Source organism: Drosophila bipectinata, chromosome 3R (genome assembly GCF_030179905.1).
Source record: "Drosophila bipectinata strain 14024-0381.07 chromosome 3R, DbipHiC1v2, whole genome shotgun sequence".
NCBI lineage: Eukaryota > Metazoa > Arthropoda > Insecta > Diptera > Drosophilidae > Drosophila > Drosophila bipectinata.
Window position 1 is genome coordinate 26,134,969 of NC_091739.1, and position 23,269 is coordinate 26,158,237.

The window sequence follows — 23,269 nt, forward strand, 5'->3', positions numbered from 1 at the left end:
TGGAGGGCTTCAATCAAATCCCGATGGGTTACACACTGGTCAGGACTCATTATTGAAGATGGTGAGCTGTGGGCCAAGGACAGGACTTTAATGGCAGCAACAATTGCAGGAAAATCTTAGCCTACTTTTGAGAGCAAATCGCAAGCAACGACCGCCCCCATAATGCTAATGTGTGTCTGCTGGATATAAGCTATGTGTACAAACATATATCCGACTTGGGCCGGCCCGATCCTGGGCATGGGCCTGAGCCAGAGCCTGAGACAAAAGGCGGAAGCGGACACAATAGGCTCAACTTTAGGGCGAAACACAGTAGAGTCGTTAAATGCCCACCTTTTGCAAACATAAAACAATAGACGTACATTTTTGCCCACGGAATGCTATCCTCAGTGGCACGGTAAGGTGTGGTAAGGTATGGCCCTTCTCCGTCCCCCTGCACCCCCAGAGTCATGTCAAACACATAAAGAAGGCCAACCTGGGGCCTCAATAAGCGACTGGAACGGCAAACCTGCGGATGCGGTGAGCCGACCACCAACCACCCATAATTGAATCTTTGGGTCGTGCACTCTCCGCTTCTCCCCACACGTCGAGGCAACGAAGCAGCACGGCGTTGGCACCGGCACCGGCACTGGCATCCAAGCAAGGCCAAATCCCGCCATCCGAGCAGAAAGCTGGCATCCAAGCAAATTATATTTAACTCGAAAAAATGCCAGGCACTTTCGTTCGGCGGCTTTTGCGGGCGACAAGTTAATTTTTACAAGTTCCCTCCAATCGCTTGGATTTTCTTTGGAGCCGGATCCGGGATTTATCTGCCATTGATTAAAATGCATCCACGTCCGAGCTGTAATTTCTCGGCGGACTTTAGTTCTGTTAGGTGGCACTTAGTTTTAAGTTCCATTGGCGGTCAGAGGGTGGTTTTGCGAAATTGCTTTTTGTGAAATAAGATGCCACAGTTCTTCCAGGAAATTATCGGAACCCTCCGGATAAACAAAATCATCCCGCCTTCTTTGCAAACTCTGAAACCTTCATGCATACTTTCCTGGAAATCTAATATTTTTAAGTTCGACCTATAAATAATTTTTTTTAATTTTATTGCAAAAATGTAACAAAAAATGTCTATTGGTTTTTTTGGCATAAAATACACATGATTCTAGGAATACTTTATTCTAATCCACACACGCTAAGACAAAAATTTTGTATCAATCCTGTATCCGATTTATCACCTTCAGATAGTGGATCAGATGTTCACCTATATTGGGCTTTATGAAGAATATACATTTTGATTGCCGTTGCATTCGATCCAGAGCATCCTGTTCAGGGACTTGGAGCAGATCGCTTAAAGAATCGTGGGCAATGCCCTGGAGTCGAGAGGCGTTAAGGAATTTCATAATCCGCTCGTTAGTGTAGTTTTGCTAGTTAATGAAAAGATATTACTGAAAAGGCAGAAATTTTAATTTTACGTTTTACTTACCCCCTCCAGATCATCCCTCTGCTCCGATTTTAGGCTTACATAGAGTTTACTGGGGTCTTCGCGATCCGCTACTATATCCACTTTGGAAACTGGAGAAGCAAACGATAGATCTTCACTATCCGATTGCATAATCGCCAAAATAGAAGAGGTAAGAAACAGAAGGGCCGGACGTAGCTGGGAGCCAACCAGCAGCGTAATTTCACAGAAGAAAAGCACCTGATCTTGGCTCAATTCATCCGGAAGATAGTTCCAAATGCGGTTGGAACTGCCATGCAACGCCAAGTTCCTGGTCACGCTGGGCTCCACCTGCTGCGGCATGGCATTAAAGCCTACAGTGTGCAGCACTCCTTGGCCGGTAAGGGCCAGCATTTCAGCGGCTCCACTAATGGGCTTGGTTAGTGCACCAACAATACCCTTGGTAAGTCCAGCAATGACGCCCACAGAACTTCGAGCCTCCAACGTATGATGCGCAAGTCCTCCAACAGCGCCCAAAAGACTGATTCCCAAACCAGTTAGACCTTGAGTAAGTCCATCTGCAAATCCTTGGGGTCTGGCACGTCGCCTGGCTTCCGTCAGTTCAATATGTTCTGCATCCAGTGTTAGCCTATCCAGATTCCGAGCCACTGAACCGGCCAGCTTGGTCACGGAATTCACAGTACCCGCAGTAACATTTCGCAAAAGGGAGGCGGATCCTTGGGTGACTCCCACTAAGAAACCCCACGGACCTCGAAAGAGTCCTTGCACGGGCATGGACACAAAGTCCTTCAGTCCAGTGCTAAACGAACGAGCCAGTCCGCTGGGACTGCCCAGAATTTCCAGGGATCCCACCACCCAGCCGGCACCAAAAATGGCTCCACTAAGATAATGCAGTCCCAGGGATTGTCCAAAGCGCAGCGGCACCGTCAGAATCTGCTGTCGTTCGTAACGAGAGAAGGAGAGAGGCGAATGATCCAAGGCTATGTATAGCCTGGAAGAGGTATGGACGGAAAGTAGAAGACTAAGTGGCTCTACCGTGAAACTGTTTAGTCGCAAGGGCTCCGATATGTATAGAGATTGAGCCACAACTTGCTCAGGCAGCAGGGTTTGACCCAGGGATAGCTTGATTCGGTCCTCATCCTCGGGATGGCTGTACACGCAATTGGACGGTTCGCACTCTACCAAGGTTTCCAGCAGCTGGTTAAGGTAGGCGTCTTCGATGTATACCCTAAACGGGGGAATCTGGCACCTCACACTTTGCAGTTGCATTTCATCTTGGTAAAAACTGAAAGTAAAGAGCGAGACATGGCTTCGCAGGCTTTGGTTCTGGTAAACACAATCCAAGCCGTAGATGGACGGCAGACCACAATGTCTTTTATAAAGTTGCTGGGCACACAGCAAGACTGGGAAATCGTACTTCCCGCTGGAGTACAATTGATTGTCAACCTGCAAGTTCGGCAGCTGCACCAGTAACTCGCGTTGGTCGTCATCGTCGTTGTAAACTATCATTGAATCATCGACATATACATTGCACACCTCCGTTTTCAGGAAGTCCTTCTCCCGACCATCCGTCTGTAGGCTAAATACAAAGCTCTTAATGAACACTTTGACCTTGGTAATGGTTTTGGTTTCGCACTCTTCACTAAAATGAACACAGGTCTCCATTTCTGGAAGCAGATCTATCGCAGCAATGTCGGTTTGACTTTCCTTTTCCTCTTCTGCTGGAAGCTCGCCGTTCTCCGGCTGTTTTAGTCGCGAGCGCAAGTCCTTGACCGAAAACTCTAGCTGCTGGGCTATATAGTAGATGTTCACCCGTATGGCACGATGCTTATCACAGACAACAACCTTGACGTCTCCAAACTTGGGTATATGCAGGAACTTTTTCCACGATTTGTCAGTTCTCAAAGGCTTCGACCAACCGATCTTGTTCTTGGCACAGCCTTTGTAGAAACATAAAAATTATCATTAGAGACGGAAAGGATATCCATGATTATAAAAACACTCACCACTGCTATAAACGGCCAGCGATAAATTGCACATGGTGAAGTCCACATCTGGAAAATTGGCATACATCTGCGGTGGGGTGTAATAGCATCTGCTTTGGGGTAAGACCAACTGATTCCACTCAAAGTTCCTGCCCAAAAATTCTGAATTCGTGCAAGTAACATTGCTATTGCCAGATGCACTGGTTTGGGCAACTATAAACTTAACATTGGTGCTGTTGCTAATTATTATCGCCGGAGCTTTGTCGTGGAAAACATTCAGATAGTGGATACCGTCCTTTTCTATTAAAGTAATCATGAGGGGAATGGACTCCGGTCCTGCCTGCAGGCTGAAGCAACGTCTCGTAAAGGGAATGCTCAAAGGAATGGGTATGGAAACGTCCCGATGGCCACCCACATTAAAGCAAACAAAATACACGAATGCAGTATCACAGTTGTGTTTAGCTTTGTGGGCATGGAGGTCATAAAAACAGTCCATGGTGACACCAGTACTAAATAAAGGAAATAAATGTAGTTCTTACTTTGAAAAGTGATAGAAATACGTACCAGTTCTTGGATAGATCCGTCGATTGAATATTGCAAGGCTTTTTGGCTAGAGAGAAGGCCTCGACTTCCTCTCGCGTACTCGTTTCTTTGTGATCCATGGCCAAGGGCAAGGCGATTAAATCAACGTCCGTGAAATTAGTGACCACAAACTTTGAGCGCAACTTTAACAGCCTTCTTCCGTCCGCCTCCAACCTGTATTCTAGAACCAATCGCAGCACCTCTTCGTTCCGCACTATAACCACATCCACAAAGGAATTGCATCGTAGTGACAACGTTCGAGCAGCATTTTGATTCTTAGGCTGTAATAGCTCCTCGAAACAGATAAGCGACGACCTAATCCATTCAGCACCACAGCGTACATTAAGAGTAAATGCAGTCCTGATTTTGGGAAGCATGTCCAGGGAGTTTGCTGCAATTCTATAGTGCGCTTGCTCTGGAAGCAAGTATACGGACACATCCTGATCGATGGCATTGATGAACATGGCCCAAGCAGTAACTTCCAACCCAAAGGTGCACGAGAACTCTCTGGTTGGCCCCGTTAGGTATTTCACATCATACGATTCTGGTGTGGGCATTCTGCGGCGAACTCGCATCTCTTCGTAATCGTTTAAGGGCCACTTGGGCTTATTAGATTTTCCCAGGTTATCTAGGGCCTTTTCTATGGTCCAAACCTTGGGATCGTAATGGAAGAACTTCTGCCAGTCCATGTTGCTTAGCATCAGCGTGTACATACTTTCGGAAGTACCTCGTAGAACCCCACTAAAAAAATACAAGTATTCAGTATAACAAGTTATGTTAAAATGAGAAACTACTTTTAAAACTTACGGATACTTGAAGGTAATAAAGTGGACGCTGTTATGGGTGGTGGGAGTGCTTAGTGCCCACCTTCCGCCCTTGCCCGGAATTTGGGTGTTCTCATTGGAGGTACTTTCAGTGACCCCAATGCTGCAGTTCAGCATGTTGCAGATCTCAAAGATCGGCCAAATGCAAACAAGTACTTTTTGGGGTTGGAAGCTTGCATCCCCATCTTCTATAGGAATATCTTCGCGCAAGACACGCACCCATATACTAATAAATTCGATTTCAGACTGGATGGGCACCTTGACCAGCCAGGGCAGATCATTGTTGTTCCTTAGCGGAATGTCTCCTGTACGACCTTTGCCGATGCCAGCTGCTAACTTCAGCCTAAAGAAATATGTATAAATCAAACCACTAGATAAGACAAAATAAGTGCTTACCGCATATTAATGGGTTCATCCCGCTCTATACTTTGATAAAACGAAGCTGATTTCTTATAGGGAAGTACATATTCCTGTGATCCTTGTTCGTCGTATGGATATCTCCCAAGACGAAATTCGGTGATGAGTTCGTGGGGAACCATGCTTATCACCTCAATTTGGCCCTTGATCAACACGTATATCTGTGTAGCCGATAGTTTACCCGTTTTAAGAGTAATACAGCTTTGTCCAATGCGTAAATGCTTTACTTTCTGGTCTTCTTCGAACTTGAGAGATATGGAAATCGATTCGCTGGCCTCCAATTCCTTAGTCTCCGGATTATAAATGAGCAGTGTTAGTTCTTGTCCATGAGAACAGCTTCTAAAGCTATAGAAGTGCGCTTCTCGAGGTGCCAAAGTTATTTGTTCCACTGTCCCTGTTTGTCCGAACATTAGGGGCACTTGCATTCGATTAATTACAACGCACTTGGGCACCAGGACGCACCGCTTTTCTTTTTGTTGCATAACTTCCTGCCAGTGGCGCTTGGAACTCAGAAGCGTATGTATCGCGTACGGACCACAATTAATCCTGAGCTTATCCACCATAAAATTCGCATCCACCAAGGAACGCGGACTGTTGCATAATCTAACATAGCTGCTAAACTTCATGGGCTCGACAATATCCAGCATGTTGAGGAAGCCATAATCCAAGCATTTTATACGAGTTCGCAGATCAGTCTGCAAGCTGAAATCGTTTTTGGAAAATATTGCAGAATGCACCTGCAAATCTTCCACGTTAATGGTTAAAAACGTTTGGTGAACTTCAGGCGTTTCCTTAATATTGTATTCCTTCAAAGTGGATGGCAATTCACCAATGGAATCGTTCTGGTTCAACAAATTGACTTCAATATCCTGGCAATGGAGCAGCAACTGAAGTTTGGGCACTTTTTCGGCCATAAACACGGTATCGATGCGCATGCAACCAACCAGAACTTTTGGGTGCAAAATAAAATCCTTATTTTCATCCGCTTTAAATTCCGGATGCAATTGAGTGCCGTCGATCTTTGAAAAATTAACTTCAATAATTTATGCTATAAACGAAATTCTTACAATTTCCTTACCGATATTAGGTCCTCGTCTTCATCTCCGTCAAAGCATGTTTCGTCTACAGATATAAGGGATTGCAATATAACAACCCTCCAAATAGTGGCACAGATAGGACGGTCCGGTGGCTTCAGTTCTTTGGTGACTGTCTCCGAAAGCATAAAATCACAGTAATGTAGAAATGCTTCATGTGGCTCACTGAAATACTCCATGCGGCACTTGATATGTATGGGACTGCTGACCTTTAAAAATCAATGGAAAATCCTGTTTATTTTTAACCGATCGGGTTCTATTAAATACTACTTACTGGCATAGGAACTGGATATATATGAATGCTTGTCATTTGACGCGGCTGGGGATATCGCCAGCAAATAATACCATAGTTTTTCTTGATAATCTGAACTTGGTAGGGCATCGGAAGCACAGACTCAGAGTTTAAATAAACAAACTGAAAGGCGCCAGCTCTGCGGTTTAAAAAAATATTTTAAACAAGAAAGGAAAGCTAACTTCGGGCGGAGCCGAAGTGATACACCCTTGCGGTTAAAATTGGATGTTTATTCCAAATATCGCATATAGGTAGTAACCTATCCTTATAAGCAGTTTCGTATAAAACTAATTATTTTGAGGTCGATACGACTTCTGGATCGATACGATGCGATAGGATCGATTTGCCACCATTCTGCATCAAAATCCCGAGACAAAATATTTTTTAGATTTTTTGTCCATTTTTCGTGATGGGATCCCTTGAAAATGGGGTTTTCCACTATAGGGCCCACAGCGATGGCTATATCTTCCACAATCCTGATCCGATTCTCAAGCGGAGTACCTTAAACGATTTCTGGATCGATTCGTCACCATTCTGCATCAAAATCCTGAGACAAAATATTTGTTGGATTTTTTGTCCATTTTTCGTGATGGGATCCCTTGAAAATGGGGTTTTCCACTATAGGGCCCACAGCGATGGCTATATCTTCCCCAATCCAGATCCGATTCTCAAGCGGAGTACCTTAAACGATTTCTGGATCGATTTGCCACCATTCTACATCAAAATCCCAAGACAAAATATTTTTTAGATTTTTTGTCCATTTTTCGTGATGAAAATTCCTTTAAAATGGCGTTTTCCTCTATAGGGCCCACAGCGATGGCTATATCTTCCCCAATCCTGATCCGATTTTCAAGCGGAGTACCTCATACTATTTCTGGATCGATTCGCCACCATTCTGTATCAAAATCCTGAGACAACTTTTTTTTTATATTTTTCATAATGCAAATTAGGAATCAATTGAAAATGGTGTTTTCCGTTATAGGATCTTTATGAAAGTCGTATGTCGTACTATTTTGCCAAAAACAAAATCCAAATTTTGCAAAAACAATCCATACTAAATCTGAACTCTCTAACTGTACAGCATATCAAATTTATGGAGGTGATCCTGATCAAGAATATACATATGTATATATTTTATAGGGATGTTTATAGAGATGTCTCCTTCACTGCATTACAAACTTTTGACCAATTATTATAATTATTTCATTATTATATTATTAATATATATATTATTATGTTATTAAAACTATAATATTCTCTGCAAGGGTGTAAAAATGTATAAGTACAAATAGAGGAGACTTACCGGAGGTCATCTTGGTAGAATTCCGCATTGGATTTCGGTGGTTTTTTGCTTCTTTCAATTGACTCCTTTGATGGAGTGCATTTTATTAGAGTATTTAAAGATGCTTCATCTGGAGTACCTAAAACTGGACGATGGTACAGAAACTGCTGCCACTCCTGGTTGAAAAATTCCTGGATACGATTGACTCCGTCCCTGGCTTTTTGCAATTGTAAAATACTTTGAACTCCAGCATCAACATGGAGGAAGTTCATCTTGAGCGTAGAATTAATAAGAAGCTCATCACACCATGGTTCGCTGATCAAGTCCGCCGACAAGCGCATCGTCAGAGGATGCAGCAGCATCTTACCCCCGGCCTGAAGATAAATGGAGCCGAGGGTGGACCTAATAACGGCCTTTTGGGGGCGATTGCTGAACTTAATGCGAGTGCTGAGGTCTAGGCAAACAAGACTACATTTGTAGGTTCGGGCGTCGTCGTAAAACTTTATGGTGATTTGGTCACAGGAAAAGTGCAGCCTATCCGCATTGTAGCAATTCACCTTCAACTGCCGCAGTTGAGACCCCTCCTCAACGGGTCGTTGACTTCGAACTGAAAAGCATGGAGCCTCGTAAAGAACAGTGTTGATTCGAATCAAGTCACTGGCCAGTTGCTTTATGTTCGACTCGCCCAACCAAAGAATAATGGGCTTCCGCAACTCAACATCTAATTCCATTTGCTGTATCCGGTCGTATTGCGTTTTTATGGTAAGCAACGGTGGTGGTATCCCCGAACTGCTGAGCTGGCCAGGCAAGGTGTCAAATATCGGTTCATTAAACTCCTTCAAGGATGAATCGCTGTTTGGATTCTTTTTTGAAGAAAAAACGCTTATATTAAAGTTGAATATCGATGCTTGGGTAACGGATCCCTTTAGGTTTTGCGTGGACATGAAACTTGGTTGAGAAATCATCACTTGGACCAGCGGTTTCGTCACAGTCCCGTCCAAATCGTTAAGCTCTATCAAATCATAAATCTTTAAAATAAATGTACCAGCCACAAAAGAAACGCTTCGAGGATAATTCAATGCAGACGGCGCGCGTCCACTTCGCTGAAAGTCTTCTCCGTGAAAAGACTGCGTTCTATAGATTCCTTTTGAGCGAGTACCCAAGTATACGCCAGAATCACTTAGGCAGGATCCGTAGAAGACGTCGCTACTACCTCGGACGTCGAAGAACTTGTCAGAATTCTCGTGTTTGGCTGATAGCTTCTTTTTGTAAAAGGTTTTCGTACATGGTTGGCAATCTCTTGAAAAATAAAACGAGTTATCAATGATTTCGTGAACTGATGCCACTCCAATGGTCCTGTGCGATGTTCGCTTGGCTTTCAAGCCATCAATACTACAGAAATTATTGAGGATGCACTGCAATCCCTGCAAGCGCCGGATAATGCAACTGACAAGAGTGATTTGATGGGTGTTTAAAGCAGCGACGAAATCGGTCACACAGTTGTACTCTATACTTTGACCAGAAACCAAAAATCGATCGTAGCTGATGGCGGGAGCATAGATCATGATAAAATCAAAGTCCTTGAATATCTCCATGTGATCAAGTTCAGGGGAACGTGTCTGGTTATTCCACTCGAAGGCTGGGTTGTTGTGCTCGCTGGCCAGGCTCTTCTCCTTTCGGTATTTTTGGGTTTGCTCCCAGTTCCCCGTTGATAAAGATACCTTTCTAACGCTGAACTCATATTGGCGGTCCTCCACCAAAGCACCTGGAGTGCTGAGCATATTAAGCTCTGCAGCTTTTTGATAGATATCCTGCCTTACGAGCTGCCGCACAAGTGGGTTCTCCAGACTTGGAGTAAGTTGAATACTTTCAAGCTGCGGCACAGAATAATAATATAATCAGATACGAAAAATAAAATGTATTTCTTTGAAACACCTACCCTTAGAAACAAAACACTGCAACTCTTCTTGCCAGTGGCCAGTGGAAGGTAAACAAAAATACCTTTGCTATTTAAATGCACTATGGGTAGGTCCTGGACCGTCGTTATCGTACTAGCAGCTGTTGAACTAGAAGAGCTTGCGTTGTTGTCTGTTCCTGAACCTGTTACAATTTCAATCACCTCACAAAGAGGGACTACAAACTCGGTTATTTGGTCCAAGTCTAGTACCATCTCAATGGGCTGCACTTCGATCAGGACCTCCGAAATTGTGCGTTGTTTGTTGTGTGGGTTTTTGGCTCCAATCTTGGCATACAGATCTTCCAGACTGACGGTTGTGACCACCACACTTATGAGAGGCAGGTTAGAGCTATCTCCGAGCATTTTCACATGGATGTTTTCCACCTTTTCCCAGTCTTGCTGCTTTGCTTCGTAGTAGTTAACTCCCACGTTTTCGATTTTGGTGGTGATTTTATTGAACTCGCGGTTTTTGTCAATATTGAGAAGAAGATCCTCTATGATAATTGATATTTTACTGTGCTTGGAGCCCATGGCGTTCTCCATTTCAAAACTTATTCGTGGTATCGTCCATTGGCAGAAGACCACAAGAGAACTTTTGGGAGCTGTAAAATATACTTATAGCTCTATTTCGTAATTGAACATTTAATATCTTTTCACCTTTTGCTTTTGGAGGCGCCTGAAAGTTGGGATCCAGCTCCAGGAATTCTTTGATAGCGGGATAATACTGAGAACTGCCCGTATAAACCTCCAACTTGGGCTTGCGTTCCGATGAGTTGCAAGTGGGCTCATTCGGATGAAGTGAACTTAAAACCTTGGAAATAATCTGGTAATGCTCATGTAGCAATTTCACCTGGAAGAAATTCGAGTTAGATAAATATATACATAAATTTCAAGATAAAAGCTTACCCGCTGTGCAAAAATATTTATGTCAGACATATCTACGTGGACATTGATCGAGTATATTCCCTGATCCCTCTTCTTTTCAAGTTTTTCGTCCGCTTTATGAGAGAGAGCTAGAGTTATAGATGTTCTTACTGGATCCACAATCATTTCGGTGACCTGAGCTTGGCGATAGCATACATGGAATTCGCTTAGCTCAATTACCCAGTTGAAGGATTCTGGTTTGGATGGCACAAAAACTACAGACTTGATGTTGCCTCGTGATATTGGATCTCCGTTGCCAGATTTTACTTTCACAAAAGGCAGCCGTATAGAAGTGTACTGCGTATCCTTTTCTGTTGGCGATTTTCGCTGCATATGCTCACACACGTCGATTTTTGACTGAGAAATCTCAAGCAGAATCACCAAGTTGTTAAGCCGCTTTACAAATGCAGAAGAATCGTAGGCTTTTGGAACAGGCTTACTGCTCACCACCGGATTCACTGGCTCCATTTGGGTGTGCCGTTCATCCCTTTCCGAGCTTAGATGTACTGTCTCCTCGGGCACGGAGATTTTGCGGGTCAAATTTCGACTGATCCGCCGCGGTTGGTAATCGTTCAATGGCATTGATATCGTGGAGTAGTTTGAAACTGATTGCGTGATAGGTTGCTCTGATAGGCTGACAATTTCTGAATCGTTCTCTACTTCTAGAAGAAACCATCATTAGAAATTTAAATAATTTAAAATACATTGAATACTGACCAGTTTCATGTGAGTGCCGTTTTCCAGTGTGATCAGAAAAGTTCAGGAACTGAAGAAGATATAAATCCATGGTGACTCGAAAAGGTTCCAGCCACAGAGCCACCACCGTGCCGGGTATCTTCTCTGTTTTCTCCTGTGTCTCGTCCTCCAAGGGAAGCTGCATCTGCAGCTCTAACCACTTGCTACTGTTCGTCGTGGACGTAGACAACACCACATTCCTTGCGTTCATTTTCGTGTGAACGGCATCTGCATTGAGTTTCTGAATCGATGCCATAGCTGACATATGGGAGTGATATTTGTGGTAGTCCGCGCTCAGTTTGGTGACCAAGGTTTGCATTTTTATCACATCCGAGTGGACGTTGACTTGGGTCACAAGATGAGAAAGATCACTGAGGTCCTTGGCATTGAAACTAGTGATTAGAGGTAGCAACCTGTTCGCTATAATTAATTCACGCTTTGAAAACTCTATAGCAATGATTTCAGACTTGATTTCTAACGTCTCCAGAGGCGTCTCATTTTTTTTCCACATGTGCGGGAGCAGGAGGCGATTCAGTTTAACCTTCATGCGTGGAATATTCAGGAATTTGGCTCGACAACATTCTGGAGCTGTATTCATTATCATCAGGGTTATGTTTTTCATATTAAAGGTGTATGAAGTGTAGCAAGCATTGACCACCTCACGAGGCTTATCCTGCAAGGGGACGACGAACTGAACCAGACGCTGAGGGTTAACTGGGCCACACACGATTCCTTCGACCAAAGAAACCTTCAGCTGGAGGTGGGGCAACAGGGATTGCTTAACGGCGGTCGAAAGTTGATGCTGGTTGATCGCCGAAGTTTCAATTTGCTGCTGACGTGGATAGAAGTTGATTACCATGTTGCGTAGCTCGATTTTGTAATTGCAGATGGGCACCAGTCCCACCAAGTACTCCAGATCCGTCGCGGTCATTAATTCTAGCCCCGAGGCATTGTGCTCCTCAGGCGTTGTCGCAGCGTTTTTCGGTTCTGCATGATATCCTGGGTAGTCGTAAGGGCGAATTAAATCGGTAATTAGATTTTTAACCTGTTGAAATGACTGTGAAAAGTGGAAGGTGATTCCAGCGGACAGCAGGCGGTATTGGATGCGCACTCCCAGATCCCTCAGCTGGCTCTCTGCTAAGGGATGGCTGTTGGTCTTGGGCACCCGGTACTCGATGATGTCGAATGCCAAAACAGGAGTCCGGAACAGCATATACTCCTCTGTGTTCCTGGCCAAGTAGTCTTCGTAGTTGAAGGTGCACCACGTGCGATCGTAGAGCGTGTAGTGCTCGTCAAAAAGGCTTTTGTCAATAAATGACCGCTCTTCTGAAACCTAAAGGAGTAAGAATAGATTACTTCAGTGTTTTAAAGTCCTAATATTAACACACCTCTTGGGTACTTATCAAGTTACGATCAACGAGTTCTTCACTGCGATAAGCACCTAGTGGTTCCATGTAAATTCTGGATAGTCCGGCTTTGATATTGGCCCAATCGTTCTCCTTTAGCTGGGATCTCTCGAAATAGAGTCCTCCCAAGCTTATCCTCAAGATTGGGGAATACTTTATTCTCTTTATTCCACCCATGCTTTGGTCGGTAAAGTACTCCGAGTTCTTTAAATGAAAGTTGAGCTCCTCTGCATACAAACCAATGTCGAAAGCGTGTCCAGGCGGATTATCACACGATGGGGAGGGCGACTGGGCATCAAAGCTTGGCAATAGATTCCATGCCCACCCAAAGACGCCTTGCCCAGTTGGTTCCTGTCTTTGCTGAGCCTCACCTCCCTCGGTTGCCTCTTCCTGATCCTGGGAGTTCTCGGGTACTTCTTCCTTTTCAGCCGGCTTCAGGTCGAGAAGCATTTTCAGCAACCTCATAACCATAGGAAACTGCAGAGATGAAACGTTGATATCGAGAGACTTTGTGAATACGCCTATTCTGGTTGTGCTGGAGGTGTCCTTTGTGTTGGCATTGTATTTGCGAAGAACACGGCACTCCAAAGTGCATCGGTATAAAACTGGCTCCTGGCAAACCTCGATCCTACCAGCCGTATTCCGTTTGTCCAGGCAGATAGTCAGATCCGAGACTTGAAGCACTTTTCTCATCAGCACGGACACCGGGTGCACATCCACCATGGCAGCCTTCCAATCCTCTCCAGCCGACATAAAGTTCAGGCATTGGACATTCATTGAGACCACAATGTCGTCCTCAACGTACTTTAGAATGATGTTGTGACACTGCAGCGCTATGTTGTTGATGATCTTATTCACCATACTCGAACTGCTGGCCGCTGGGGATCCCTTAGGTTGTTCCGGTTGCTCGAGGGAGGCCCTCTTCTCTCGCTCCCTCTGCAAAGAGGCTCTGCGTTGCTTGCTCTCGCCGTCCGGCAGCTTGGCTACAAACTCGATGGTGTTAATTACGATCTTGACGGGTTCTGACATGAGCTTGGTCCACGGCACTTGGATGCTTAGCTCGTGGATGTGCCCGGAAACCAGCTCCACAGGCAGATTCAGCTCTTCCTCGAGGACCTCCAGTCGGAGGTCCAGGTTCTGAAAGGTCACCTCACCCTCCCACAACGACACCTGGGCATCTTCGTCGCGAAAGTTCTTAACGTACTTGGCCACGTAGCTGAGCAGAATGGGGGTTATATAGGACTCTAACTTGAACATCTTGGTGGCTCCTGCGGACTGATTTTCAGGTGGCTTCCGGGCAAACTCAATGTGAACTCTGCATTTACTTCGCTGCTATGCCGGCGAGTTTCCTCAATTTACATGCTGTGGATTTTGTTTCGATTTTATGCCGAAAAAGAAAACAAAACAAACATAGCCAGTAAATTTTCGATTGTTTACGTTTTAGCCCCGGCACCAGTGTGACCGCGAACCGTTACAAACAATGGCTTTAAATTAGCCGCACTGGGCCGAGAGCGTGTTTATATCATATGTTGAGGTAATTTAAGTCAATTTATAATTTATATATTTATAATAACTTACTGGTATGCTTAAAATTAAAATTGGCTTTTAATCAAATATGTTTTAAAATCTTATCAATGGTCAAAATAAAGGGAAATCGCTACGTGCAGCTAGGCTCTTAGATAACCACAAATCAGCTGTTCAGATTGTTGACGTCTAACGTGCAGGAAGTTATTTTCACAATTTCAACAGAATGCCGCAAATAAAAGAAACTAGCCACGATTTTGGTAAATAAATAATCATTTTAAGTCATTTCCTCTATTAATTGTGGCTTTTATTTTTAGATGTGGTAAAGTATTTCTTACAGCTCCTCGATGAGGACAAGGATCTGTCATCAGGTATAGCAGCTATAAGGACACTGCTCATGATTTTGGAGAAGAAACAGTGTATGTGGCAAGATACCAAATTGCTGTTGATTTTGATTTAACCTATGGCATATATCTTATAGTTGGAACTATTCACATTTTACACACAACGATGAGGGATGCGGTAGCCGCCATGCGAAACACGGATCTGTCAATTGCTGCCATCGTGTCCGCTGGAGAGCTGTTCTGCCGGTTTATTACCCTCAGTTTAGATGACAAGCACATGGAGGAGTGTCGGCAGATTATGCTGAACCGGGGGAAAATATTTCTCACGAAGCTCCTAAACTCCCGGCAGGTAATTGCCCAACAAGCTCAAAGGTTCATCAGCGACGGCTGCCGTATACTGACCCACTCCCGCTCCAGAGTCGTCCTTAAAGCACTTATCACTGCCTCGCAAAACAAAAAGTCTTTTCACGTCTTCGTTACACAGGGAGGCACTGGCAACCCAGGGTAAGATTCACAACTTTTTTCGAAGTTTTTACACAAAAAAATTATCCTTTTTAATTTATCAGCGAGGAAATGGTTCGAGAACTTAACGCAGCTGGCATTGATTGCACTCTGATTCTGGATTCAGCTACTGGCTATGTGATGGAATCTGTGGACTTTGTGTTGGTTGGAGCTGAAGCAGTGGTGGAGAGTGGCGGTATTATAAACCGAATTGGATCCTACACCATGGGCTTATGCGCTCGTGAAATGAAGAAACCTTTCTACGTACTAGCAGAGAGCTTCAAGTTTTCTAGACTATATCCCCTTAACCAGAGGGACCTACCCAATGAGTATAAGGTGAGCTACCGTATGTTTTATTCCAGGTACCAGTATGTTTATAAATAAATCCTCGTAATTTTAGTACTCCCGCAAACACCTGCACGACGTGTCCAAAGTGCACCCACTCGTAGACTACACGCCACCCGTCTACATTACTCTTCTCTTCACCGATCTTGGAATTCTGACACCCTCTGCCGTAAGCGACGAATTGATCAAGCTGTACATGTAAATGGGAAATAAACGCAGCTCATACACTGTGTTTCTGTTTAATTACAACTTCATGAAATGGATAAATTGGTATATGGTAGTACTGAGTATATACATGTACAGAAAATAAATCTACGCCTAAAATTTGTATGGTGCTTTATGGCCCTAGTACCGCATCTCGAGAGAATAGACATCGACTTCATCGTTATCGTCCCAGTCGGAGCCCCACGGATCGTAAACGTCTAGGCTGTAGTGGGAAGCCTCACTCACATTTCCTTCGTCATTGGTGTATTCGCTGTTGTACTCATCGAGATCATCAATATAGCTTTCACTGCCGCTATCATCGTCGAATCCATGGTCGTGACCTAAATGGTCATCAGGGTCTTCATCTGCATCGTCTAGATCGCTGGCATTCTAAAAATATAGAAAATGTTACACACAAGATTGATTATTCAACCAAAATGCACCAACAAATTGTCCAGACTGAATGTTGATCTCTATTTGTAGGCGTATATCCATAACGAGAAATGCTGTGGTGACCAAGACGGGGATGGTGAGACGGCTCTTCCAGGCGAGGTCGGTCAGAAACAAGAAGACATTGCCGAATGTGGAGTCCATTGTGATTTTTTTAGAGTTCTTGAGTCGTTTTTTCCTCTTCTAAATTATCCTCCTCTTTTTGCTGCAACTCGTCGTGGTCTACAATGTGAACCGTTTCGCCCACGTTTACGGCTTGGACTGGCAGCAGGTGCCGATGCAGCCGGCCACTTTCAATTGGTGTTTCAAGTTCAAGGAACTGCTCGAATATGGAAACTGGTACACCCTCTGATGCGAGGAGACCGCGCATGCAATCCTGCCGCTTGTCGCGCAGGCTATCGAGCAATTTGTTACCCTTTTGGACTCTGGTCAATTTTCGTTCTGAAATAATAGCAATTAGTTGTGCATTTGGGTATATTATAGATCAATGGAATCCCACCCAACAGCTTTAAATATTCACTCGAGTCCGGCAATGGTTCATGTCCTTCCTTCTTTCCGTTGGCGTTGGTCTCCGGGCCGTTTGAGGCAAAGTTATCCTCAAATCTGTCACCGTTATCGGCGGGTTCTGCACTCTCTTGCTCGATACCTGAATTCTTTACTTGCCAGGGATCGGCATTACCAAGTGACATGTTTTACAAACCAGATACAAATAAATCTAAATATTTACAAATATTCTCTGCTACGTTAATAGTAAAACAGTGCTACAAACAGTGTTGTCAAATGTGCCAAATTCTGGCAGCACCCTTGCCTAGGTGGCAACACCCAATAATAATTAAACGAAAATAACAAAACCATGGACGTGTCGGCTCTTTCAGGACAAAACTTCAGTCCTGCGGAGTGGATAAATGCCAACTACAAAAAGTTTGTGGAGGAGAACGGACGCGATGACAGTGACGCTGCTGCGTCGTTTATTCGCAGCTACGTGGCCAAGTTGCAACTGTATATATTCAACGTAAGTTAATGTAGTCATTCTTTGACTCTATTTACATTCATAAATTTTCAGGTAAACAATGCCGTGGAAGAGTCCAGCCGACAAGTGGTGGCTAGCATGCCACGCATTGCAAAGGAATCGGCTGCACTGCACGCTGATGTCCAGCGTCTTCAGGATAAGATGAGTGCCATGCGCCTGGAGGTGGCTGCAGTGCAGAATGAAACTGGCGAATGCATGGCCACGTTAGAACGTCTAAATAACAAAAGTCAGCGGCTGCAGGTTGCCAAGGAGTCGTTGCAGGAGTCTGATGGCTGGGGAAACCTGCTGGCGGAACTAGAAGATGGTTTCGAACGCAACGATTTGAAGGTAATATAAACTGAGAATTTTTCCCGGTTTTCGTATGTAATTTTTTTACTTTCAGGGCGTATGCGAGAAGTTGATAGCTTTGCAAAAGTCATTGTTTGCCCAAGAACAACTAGCCGGACATGCTGAGCGCGTCACCCAGGTAGAGGACTTCAAGAATCGCTTAGAGGCTCTAGCATCGCCAAGCGTGGTCCAATGTTTTGCCGAGGGTAACCTGGAGCAGGCTCAGCATTATGTTCAAATTTTCACCAGCATTCAGCGCCTGCCCCAACTGCAGCAATACTACCGAGCAGTACAGAAAAATTTTTGGCAGCAGCAATGGAAGCAAACTCTCGAACTTCAGGGCACCGAAACCCAGCCTCAGCAGCAGCAATTCCTTACTTTGTACTACGATCAGTTGTTGGAGCACTGCCAACGCCAAGTAAAGTGGTGCTCGAATATATTCGGCGAGGATTGCACACAGCCTTTTATGGTGATTGCCGAACTGTTGCCTGCCTTGCAGCCTACGCGAGATGCACACATTTTGCAACTTTTGAAGACGTCAAATGAGAGGCTAGAGATGCTTACGCAGTTTTCCCAGGTTAATCACAGCTTTGTCCTGCATTTGAACTCTCTACTTGAGCAGTCGCACATCAAATTGTCTGAAGAACTACATCGCTTGCTAGGAGAGGCTGTTTTCGAGTATTTCCATAAATTTATTCAGCAGTATCCGCGCTTGGAAGAGACCCAGCTGTCAACACAAGTGGATCGGCTATCTTCCAATCAAGCAACGCCCAGCGATGGAGTGCGTCATCTGGAGGAAAGCACAAGGAAACTTTACGAGTGGCTAAAAGAGGCCTGCGATCGCTGCTCCTCGATTACCAGTGATTTGGCTCTTTGCAAACTGATAACCCTTCTGAATGGCATATTCAAAAGACAACTGGAGAGCTTCGGCCGTATTCAGCGACAAATTGGTCTGAGTTTGGGATCCTCCAGCTATGCGGCACAGAGCGAAAACTGGTCCTTGCTGCAGTACACCATGTCCCAGTTGCAATGTCTAGCTGACTTTCAGGTTCAGCTACACCAATTCGAGCAGGATCTGCATACCCGCATGGCCAATTTGTCGAGCAATCTGTCGAAACCCTCGAACCGCGGTCCTATAACCATATTCCAGACCTGCGATCACGCAGCTCGCACTCAGCTCATAAACAGCATCGCTGACTATCAGCAAAAGAAGTCTGAAACTACAGATAGCCTTGGTATCTTTCCACAGATTTATGCCACACTTAAGGGACATTTTACTGATACCCATGATATAACTTTAAATATATTGCTGCAGCCAATTGAGACGCACTTGGCTCATATTCGACCACCATTAGATGACAATTCAGCGTCGGGCATTGAAATGCCATCGTTCAGTTTTGCCCCGCAGGAAAGCATCACACAAATTGGTCAATATTTGCTAACGTTGCCGCAGCATTTAGAACCGTTGCTGTTGTCGCCGTCGGCCTTACTAAAACAGGCCTTGGAAGTCTGCAACATTAAGTATACTCAAGCCATTCCCTGTGCTGATGTTCTTCTGTCATTAGTAGTCGAGCAGTGCTGTGTTTTATACCAGACGCAGATTCTCCAAATTAAATCCCTGCTACCTTCGGCGGCTACTCAACTGAGTGTAGACATTGAATATCTATCCAATGTACTGGAAGAACTTGGGTTATCCATCAACCTACAACTAAGCCAAATCCTCACGCTCCTGAAGGCTGCTCCAGATCAATACCTGACCCTTAGCAGCGGATGTGAGCCTCGTCTTGTTACGGCTATTCGTCAAATGCGCAATATAATATCTACTCAGTAGATAATAAATATTTATTATATATATTCTTTATTTTATTAAAATATATAAATTAAATGAGTTTATTTTATACAAAAATGTACATGCGCCATGCAGTAAAAGATGCATACCCACGGTAGGGTATAGGAAAAGTAACTTAGATGTTTATTCAAGTGTCCACCAGCGAAGTAGTTTGGTCAACTTTTATTGAGATCTTGCACCATTCGCCGGCTTCATCTCTAAGCGAAAGCTAACTGCGGAATGCATTTTTTTCGTTTATATTTCCGACGGGTTCAATATAAGTGGCATACGTCCAATATGGCCACTAAAATCCGATTTATTGCAAGTGTTTGTTTGACGATTTATATAATAGCACACGTTTCTCTATTGTGCAGAGAAAGCCTCACAAAGGATAGCATCGATCCATCAAATCAAGACGATATAGGAGATGAAAATCCTGCTGTGACGCGAAAGAGGATCAAGAGTATGATGTTGCATGCGTGGGACAATTATGCCCGCCTTACTTGGGGCGCCAATGAACTTCGTCCAATGTCAGCACGCCCCTATCTTGGAGGCGATTTCGGCGTCCATCGTCTCGGAGCAACAATCATAGAAAGTATGGACACGTTGCACATAATGGGGTTTCACAAAGAATTAAATCGTTCACGTGATTGGATCAAACACAAGTTTACTTTGGATCGAGTAGATGACTCTCTGTCGATTTATGAATTAACCTCCAGATTGCTAGCACCCATGCTAACCCTTTATTCCCTTACTGGAGACGATCTCTACAAGAACAAGGCAATTTATATTGCAAACAAAATACTGCCAGCCTTCGATACTCCCACAGGAATCCCCTGGCGCCGAGTGGTTCCCAAAGAAGGTAGTACACTAAACAAATACCTGGACGATTGGGCCCTACTTGGCGAGTATGGAGCACTGCACCTGGAGTTCTTTTACCTCAGCGAAATCACAGGTTCATCCATTTACAAGGACCGAGTGGAAGGGATTCGGAGCGTTCTGTCGAATTTGACAAAAACTAATGGCCTGTACCCGAATTCAGTCAATATAAAAACTGGCCAATGGGGACGATCCGACTTTTCAATGCATAGATATTACGATTATCTGCTAAAATCTTGGATTCAATCGGCCAGAGCCGATCCTAAAACCTTGACAATGTTTCAAGATGCCATGCTGGCTGTAGTGCAAAATATGGTGATAATAACTCCAGATGAAGTAACCTACGTGTCTGAGCTAAAAAGCGGAAACCATACCCATCGAATGACTCAGATGGCTTGCTTCTCTGGAGGTCTTTTTGTCCAAGGAGCTATAGAAACCCTAATGAAGCACTGGGAGAAATACATGCTGATTGGTATAGGCATTGTAGATTCCTGTTATCATAGTTTTTCGGCAACACCTACTCACTTTGGACCGGAAGTAATGGGGTTTTCAGAAGAAGCTCAGAAGGATATAGTAGCTCACCAGCTGGGTTTCTACAATCTTAGACCGGAAGTGGCAGAGAGTTATTTGTTACTTTACCGACTAACCCGTGATGACAAATATCGGACCTGGGGACTTGAGATAGTTAGAGCTTTGGAGAAATATTGTCGAACACCTGGAGGTTACAATGGCATTATGAATGTCTTCGACTCCTCTTCGGAAACAGATGATGTCCAAAGGAGTTTCTTTTTGGGGGCCACTCTCAAGTATTTATATCTGCTGTTCTCCGGCGATCATGTAATTCCTTTGCATCAATGGGTCTTCAACAGTAGGGGACACTTTTTACCCATAAAGGGAATGAATGATTTGTATCGCGAATACAATTTTAAGTCAATGAATAATGATACACCTTGATAAGACTGTAAGTTATTAAACTAAAGAGTATTCAAACTAAGAATATCTTCAAACAAATATATCCAAAATCATATTTTTAATTTCAAAAAATAAATTGAAAACAATTTAATCAACATCATGTTACAAGTTTAATTTACTTTAAATGTATACACATATAAAAATTGTTGTTATGGTAAATACTTTCAAAATGATATACAAAACTTTGGTTTTAAATTAGCTGGGAACACACACACACTCACGTTGAGCACACCTATAAGCATATTAATATGTAAATAATGTCAAGATACTGGCATATCCTGCCCCATTGGCCCACTGATCCAGCTCCAAAAGATTTAGCCCAGCTTCACTCCAGCTTAGAGCTGACTATTGGCCAGGTGATTATTAATCACCACCTGGATAATCTCCATGCAGTGCCGCTGTCTGGCCACCGTGTTATCAATAAGTTGTTCGATAAACTGACTAGCAGCTATATTCGTGTTGGGCGGTATATCCTGAGTGCAGGATATGTACTTGTTGAAAATCTCCGTGTTCAGTGAGGTGGCCAGGTACCTCTCGCTCTCGTCCTGCTGCTGCAACTTATCGAGGAACTTGGCCGCCACCAGCAACTTGCTTTTGGCATTTCGGTATGTTTGAAGTTCCTGCAAGCTGATATATTCCTCGCTATTTATCTGAACGGATCTTTCGTTATCCGGTATTTTAACTATTCCCTTTGACATTTGACGTATGTGATATTTCCGTTCTGCCACGAAATTTCCCAACAGGTATCCTGCAATTTTTGTACGAAAAAACAAGTGCAACTCATTAGTAAATATGTTTGGGGGTATCCTTTGCGTTTGACACACCTGTTATTAGCATGAAAAAGGCAATCGTTAGCACCAGAGAGGTACAAGTGCGCTTGGAGACATATTCGCGGAATTCGCGGGAGCTATTGGCCCGCACTGCCGTCTCGTAGCTAAGTACCTGATGCATCCTGTTGGTCCTTTTTGGGGGAGCAGCTACAAAACGTAACTTGAATAGTTGGCCTAATTAGTTTTAGGCAAACGGATGTTTATAGCGTGGCTGGGGCGGAACATTTTGTTTCCGGAATTGTACTGCGGTTTTTGTGGTGTAACTGAAATAATTACATTTTTGTATATTCTGAAAGCTTTAAATAAATTATGGGCTTGTGCAATGTATACTAGGTAACCAAGGTAGCACCATTAGTGAAAATCAAACAAGACAAAGACTTTGACGAAAACAGAATAGTTTATGCAGAAAGAAAGTTTTTAAAACTTTGCATTTAATTGCATTTCCTTAAAATTTTAAAATATTTTTTCCACTGTGATGGATGACACATCCCTCATAAAAACATATGCAACAAGATTTGTGTGTTAAACCGTGACTTAATAGCCCCACCTTATTAGCCAACTAATCGCGAACCGTGGCATTAGTTTGTTTTGGTTGGTGTCCTTCTTCTAGAAGAGCAAACACAAGCGCTGCTCCTTTAAAACCGTAAAATTTCACTCACTCCTTTGTACTTCCAGAAATTAATTAAATCAATTAATGGGTTCACTTGGTGGTTTTGAACTTCCTGTAGGAATCCTGTTTTATATATATGTGTGGGATGGACTATGAAAATGACGCGCGCAAAACTTTTAATTGTATTGTGGCCCGCTCGGTTTTTTTTATTGAGTTCACGTGCGTTATCCTTGGAGCTATAGATCTGAACGCCAGGACGCCGTGTCGCGCACTGACTCACGCCTCATTGTGTTTCGGCTTTAATAGCTCTCCTAGCTGTGGTGAGTTTCCCTCTAAACCGCGAGAAAACTTGGTTATTCTTTATTTCTGTAATGGTCTAGTACTTATAAAATTTAAGGTATCCAGATTGAATAGCTCTTGTTTTCCTCAGTGTAAAAGCTATATTGAATGGGAAGTATATTTGAAAGGGAAGCTACAGTGCTA

General features: G+C 43.8%; 7 protein-coding genes across 11 annotated transcripts; 3 read left to right on the forward strand and 4 right to left on the reverse strand.

Moving 5' to 3' along the window:
• Positions 1 to 1,071: 1,071 nt before the first annotated feature.
• On the reverse strand, positions 1,072 to 14,199 carry Vps13B (vacuolar protein sorting 13B). Of its 4 annotated transcripts, none has more exons than XM_070281198.1 (14): positions 12,925 to 14,199; positions 11,519 to 12,869; positions 10,784 to 11,457; positions 10,535 to 10,727; positions 9,860 to 10,479; positions 7,942 to 9,794; positions 6,621 to 6,777; positions 6,331 to 6,555; positions 5,232 to 6,271; positions 4,819 to 5,178; positions 3,994 to 4,752; positions 3,451 to 3,938; positions 1,469 to 3,384; positions 1,072 to 1,409 (listed from the first exon to the last, which is right to left on the reverse strand). In XM_070281198.1, the coding sequence occupies exons 1-14, from the start codon at positions 14,197 to 14,199 to the stop codon at positions 1,197 to 1,199; spliced, it is 11,124 nt and encodes a 3,707-aa protein (XP_070137299.1). In that variant the 3' UTR covers positions 1,072 to 1,196. The 4 variants fall into 4 exon arrangements, with proteins under 4 accessions (XP_070137299.1, XP_070137298.1, XP_017091950.2 ...); XM_070281197.1 differs by having other exon boundaries at positions 10,784 to 11,460; XM_017236461.3 differs by having other exon boundaries at positions 10,784 to 11,463.
• A 137-nt stretch (positions 14,200 to 14,336) lies between these two features.
• Positions 14,337 to 15,983, forward strand: eIF2Balpha (eukaryotic translation initiation factor 2B subunit alpha). Its single transcript, XM_017236465.3, has 6 exons — positions 14,337 to 14,476; positions 14,592 to 14,726; positions 14,784 to 14,885; positions 14,948 to 15,314; positions 15,377 to 15,647; positions 15,712 to 15,983. The coding sequence occupies exons 2-6, from the start codon at positions 14,693 to 14,695 to the stop codon at positions 15,856 to 15,858; spliced, it is 921 nt and encodes a 306-aa protein (XP_017091954.1). The 5' UTR covers positions 14,337 to 14,476; positions 14,592 to 14,692; the 3' UTR covers positions 15,859 to 15,983.
• On the reverse strand, positions 15,856 to 16,454 carry LOC108122031 (uncharacterized). The gene is made up of 2 exons (XM_017236467.2): positions 16,308 to 16,454; positions 15,856 to 16,250 (listed from the first exon to the last, which is right to left on the reverse strand). Exons 1-2 carry the CDS (start codon positions 16,452 to 16,454, stop codon positions 16,002 to 16,004), a joined length of 396 nt encoding a protein of 131 aa, XP_017091956.1. The 3' UTR covers positions 15,856 to 16,001.
• A 10-nt stretch (positions 16,455 to 16,464) lies between these two features.
• Positions 16,465 to 16,999, reverse strand: LOC108122030 (uncharacterized). Its single transcript, XM_017236466.2, has 2 exons — positions 16,810 to 16,999; positions 16,465 to 16,751 (listed from the first exon to the last, which is right to left on the reverse strand). The coding sequence occupies exons 1-2, from the start codon at positions 16,997 to 16,999 to the stop codon at positions 16,465 to 16,467; spliced, it is 477 nt and encodes a 158-aa protein (XP_017091955.2).
• Positions 17,000 to 17,163: 164 nt separating this feature from the next.
• On the forward strand, positions 17,164 to 19,577 carry Cog7 (conserved oligomeric Golgi complex subunit 7). Its single transcript, XM_017236464.3, has 3 exons — positions 17,164 to 17,322; positions 17,374 to 17,667; positions 17,723 to 19,577. The coding sequence occupies exons 1-3, from the start codon at positions 17,164 to 17,166 to the stop codon at positions 19,496 to 19,498; spliced, it is 2,229 nt and encodes a 742-aa protein (XP_017091953.2). The 3' UTR covers positions 19,499 to 19,577.
• Positions 19,578 to 19,711: 134 nt separating this feature from the next.
• Positions 19,712 to 21,435, forward strand: alpha-Man-Ic (alpha-Mannosidase class I c). Its single transcript, XM_017236052.3, has one exon. The coding sequence runs from the start codon at positions 19,736 to 19,738 to the stop codon at positions 21,326 to 21,328; it is 1,593 nt and encodes a 530-aa protein (XP_017091541.2). The 5' UTR covers positions 19,712 to 19,735; the 3' UTR covers positions 21,329 to 21,435.
• Positions 21,436 to 21,506: 71 nt separating this feature from the next.
• Positions 21,507 to 23,042, reverse strand: LOC108121877 (uncharacterized). Of its 2 annotated transcripts, none has more exons than XM_017236179.3 (3): positions 22,836 to 23,042; positions 22,171 to 22,439; positions 21,507 to 22,094 (listed from the first exon to the last, which is right to left on the reverse strand). In XM_017236179.3, the coding sequence occupies exons 2-3, from the start codon at positions 22,295 to 22,297 to the stop codon at positions 21,682 to 21,684; spliced, it is 540 nt and encodes a 179-aa protein (XP_017091668.1). In that variant the 5' UTR covers positions 22,298 to 22,439; positions 22,836 to 23,042; the 3' UTR covers positions 21,507 to 21,681. The 2 variants fall into 2 exon arrangements, with proteins under 2 accessions (XP_017091668.1, XP_017091667.1); XM_017236178.3 differs by having other exon boundaries at positions 22,724 to 23,042.
• Positions 23,043 to 23,269: the final 227 nt, after the last annotated feature.